A 4,060-nucleotide genomic window follows, 5' to 3' on the forward strand; every position below is an offset into this window, starting at 1 on the left:
CTGCCCTGTCTACCTGCAGGCAGGTAATAAAACAAATATACTAGTTACCTGTTAGACTCTTACGAGGTATAATAAAACAAGAAGCCAAGTTACGTTTAAGAAATAGACCACCCTTATAGGGTGTGACTCCAAGAGGGAGTGGAAGAACTAAAGTTATCATCTTAACATCCTTAAAAGCAGAGCAAAGATAAGAAGAGTCCAAGAAAAACCAATCTCATCTCTGGGCTAGACTGGAGGACAGCTGCAATGAGCCTCATTGAGTCAGACTTCTCCGATGATGAGCAAGAGATAGAAGATGAAATTAATGAGAGCGGTGAGCAGTCTTTACAAAAACTGCAAACGCCAGAGAGTGAAAGTGAAGCAGAGGATGCCAAGCCAAAGAAGAGGACCAGGCCGGTGAGGTCAAAGGCCAGGCGGGTAGCAGCTAATGTCCGAGAACGAAAGAGGATCCTGGACTACAATCAAGCCTTCAATGCTTTACGGCTGGCCCTTAAACATGACCTGAGTGGAAAAAGACTATCTAAGATAGCAACTCTGAAAAGAGCAATCAACCGGATTTCTACTCTGTCCATGTTCCTGCATTCAAGTCCTGAGTCAAAATGGGTCTGCAACCACACAGAATGCCATCTTCAACATGAAAGGCACAGACAGCCAGAAATCCATGATGAAAGTCCTCAGGCCTACATAACGCCACCTCAGTCTCATCAAGACATACACTCAGAGCTTAGCTATGGGGAGGCTCCACATCTCCAGCAATCTCACTCTCCTTACTATACTAGACAGTCACCTGAGACTACTTATCTACAATGCCAATATGGAAGCCCAACGGAGGATATTTCATTGCCAAGCACCCCTTACTCTTTCTATCCACATGGTGGCTACAGCATCGGAGTAAGAGGTGCCTGCTTCCCTCAACAGATGGACAACATTTCAGACCATTCTTCCGGACCATTTGTATGGCAGGTTGGTTTCTTACAAGGATCAGGCTACCAACATTCCCTTTCCATGCACTAAGAGATGTGCAAAAACTGTCAGACACAAACACTGCGATCTCTGGGAAATAGACTGACGTATAATATTTATCCAAGCGAGATGGTAACGTGAACATGCAAATCCTGCCGTTTGTATCATGTGGTATATTTTTATGGGTTTATGAACTGGTTAACATTTTTCTTTCTGTTATTGTGTCAGATAAAATAGGCTGCTAGTGGGACTAGCAAAATGTCCTGAAGAATCTCGTTATTGTGACAGATAACAAACTTGTCATTGAAAATAAACTCAGGTTCTTTGTTGTCAAAAGCAACCAATCACACAGCAGCTTTAATTTTTCAAGAGTACTATAAGAAATAAAAGCTGTGCTGTTATTGGTTGCTATGGACCACAAAGAGTTTTTCTTTTAGTCTGTTACCTAAATATCCCCCTTTACACTTTCAGTGACTCTAGCCACTGAGAATTTTAGATAAACTAACAGTACTTTTAGAAAAAAATTCTAGATCTGGCTAAAACTTTTGCCATTAAATCTTAGCTTAAATATTGTAAAGTGCATCAAGTGCGGATATTGGCCATATAACATATGACGACCTTGTGTCACTAGTGACAATTTTTCTGTAGGGTCAGAATATGAATTGTGAGAATTTGAAATATTTTTTGGAAAATTCTGCAAATGTGGACTATATAAAGATGGACCTGAACTAAAGCTCATATGCACTGTAATGCTATAATTTGTGAATTGTGATTTCTCCATTAGAAAATACTTTAGGTTCATTTACAGTCCTATGTAAAATTGAGAAATTACAAACTTAGCTCTGCTTCATCTGTTGCCCAGGACCATGTAAACTACAAGCTTCCCCTCTGGTTCTGAATTCTTCACCTTATCAGTATTAGAAATGCAGATATTCTGATTATTTGTTTGCCCCATATAGGGAAATAATTTTACATACTGAGGGTTTTTTGATAATTCCATGTTTCATGCACAATAAATGTATAATACCGTCCCTAGTAATTATTGAGCCATCATATGTTCTATATTGATAGGTACTTTACTGTGACATTTATGTCTTTTCGACTTTTGAAACATCCCCCAATCCAATGGTACATCGTGGTTAATGAAATCTATTTTCAGAGATGGGTGGTCATAAATATATTATATGCTGTCACTATTCTTCATTGTAAAATACTGTCAAAGTGCAATACATTCCTCAGGTGCTTTCCATCCATTCTGTTATCTGTGCAGGGACAGAATGAGAAACTGTGCAACTTCAGGAAATTAAAAATTAATGTGAATTTATTTAGATTTCTTTTTAAATAAATAAAGATGTTATATTCTTTTACATGTGTTTTACATTTTAAAGGTGTCTGTGGTTGCTAAATATACATTCCCATATGTATAGGTTTACATCAGTATTTGTGAGCCAAAACCAGGAGTAAGTAAAAAATGCAGAACTGGTGACTGGTGATGTGTTTCTATTATACTTTTCCTCTGATTGTTCCACTCCTGGTTTTGGCTTACAAATACTGATGGAAAGCACTGACCAAATTCTGAATGTGTGAATCGGGCCTTATATGTATTTTTAGGGGCTAGAGCTCTTTTCTTCTCTTTCAATTCATAGCCATAGATTAAAGGGGTCCAACAGCTGAAACCTGGCAGTCAACTTTTACTGTGGGGCAAATCTGGCGGCAGTAGGATGGATAGACAACAGGGGGCTTAAAGTTGGGCCCATTTCTAGTGATGCTATCTCTTTTTATTTGTGCCAGCAAATACTGTAGAGACTGTCTCATACAAGTGCACTATTCCATGCCGCCGAAAAGAAATTAACCCCCATGTGTACCACGTTGTCAAGTAAATTGGGTCTGAAAGATGCATTTATTCCTCTAACTGGAAATGAAAGAAATAGTCTTAAAAGTCCCTGTCAAATTGGATGCTCTCCATATTTGAACCATAGATCTATTTCATGCACTGTTTTTCTACTGACACATAAATGATATATTATTTTTTGAGACAATTTGGTGCTAAATGCATACTTTACAACTGTAATGAACCAAAAAGAACTAAAGCTCCCAGTGCAAATTTATTTTTCAAACCGGTAAATATTATCCTTAGGATAGGTCATCAATAAGTGATCAGCGGTGGTGCGACACTTGGCAGCCCTGCTGAGCAGATTTTCCCGATGTTTGTGCTGGCTGGAACTGCTCGTTGACGGAGCTGCACAGCACAGCTCTGCCAATGGAATAGTGGCAGCGACCAGGTATCGCACATCCACCACCTATTGATTTGAATATTTGGCGGATATGCAGCACCTAGCCACTATACAGTAGACTGAACTCTGCATCTCTTTAATTGAGCAGTTTTGGCTACCACTGACAATGGGAACAGCTGATCGGCGTAAATGCCAGATGTCGCACCCCCACTGATCAAACACCGATGACGCATCCTAAGGATAGGTCAGCAATGTTAAAGTCCCGGACAACCCCTTTGACAATATTGCATCAAGGCAAAAACCGTCGCGTTTCAGAGATAGAGCTATCCTCGATCATGACGGTTTTTGCTTTGATACAATATTTTTTTATGAACCTGAAACCTTTTAAGCCATTCTAATAAATTGGTGAAATTTAATATCTAAATGCCTGGATACATGTTTTTTGCCTTGTCTGCATCTCAAGCCAAGCAGAGACTTTTGCTTTCCATACTGAGGCTCTTCACAGCCAATCTACAGGAGCTGGTGAACTTTGTACTTTGGGCTTAGCATAAGTCAGAGCCTGGCTGCATGATTGAGATGCAGTATGTTTTCTCTGAAACAAAATTTGAAGAGCTGGTCTTGTGCTAGAAGGAGAGACCAGAATAGTCCAATGGAACACCCTTCCTGCTTTTCGGTGTCTGCATCAGTTAATTCACAGGTCTTTCTCTATGTTCACACAGCAGAGATCTGTCAGTTAGCTAGACATGTACATGGTGAAGCTGGCTGGAGATGATGCTAGACTAGTCAGGTCTCTTCCTACAGTCCCTGGCCCCCCTTTTCAAACTATGCTTTCCTTGAAATATTGAAGTGTTTGAAACCCCGAC

The 4,060-nt window shown here is 39.9% G+C and overlaps 1 protein-coding gene across 1 annotated transcript; it reads left to right on the forward strand.

Moving 5' to 3' along the window:
• Positions 1-206: 206 nt before the first annotated feature.
• BHLHA9 (basic helix-loop-helix family member a9) lies at positions 207-2,330 on the forward strand. The gene has a single exon (XM_077299419.1). The coding sequence runs from the start codon at positions 247-249 to the stop codon at positions 1,012-1,014; it is 768 nt and encodes a 255-aa protein (XP_077155534.1). The 5' UTR covers positions 207-246; the 3' UTR covers positions 1,015-2,330.
• Positions 2,331-4,060: the final 1,730 nt, after the last annotated feature.

Source organism: Ranitomeya variabilis, chromosome 3 (assembly GCF_051348905.1).
Source record: "Ranitomeya variabilis isolate aRanVar5 chromosome 3, aRanVar5.hap1, whole genome shotgun sequence".
Lineage (NCBI taxonomy): Eukaryota > Metazoa > Chordata > Amphibia > Anura > Dendrobatidae > Ranitomeya > Ranitomeya variabilis.

Excerpts from the sequence above, each read along its gene's own strand:
- BHLHA9 (XM_077299419.1), top strand. The coding sequence starts at position 247 with ATGAGCCTCATTGAGTCAGACTTCTCCGATGATGAGCAAGAGATAGAA.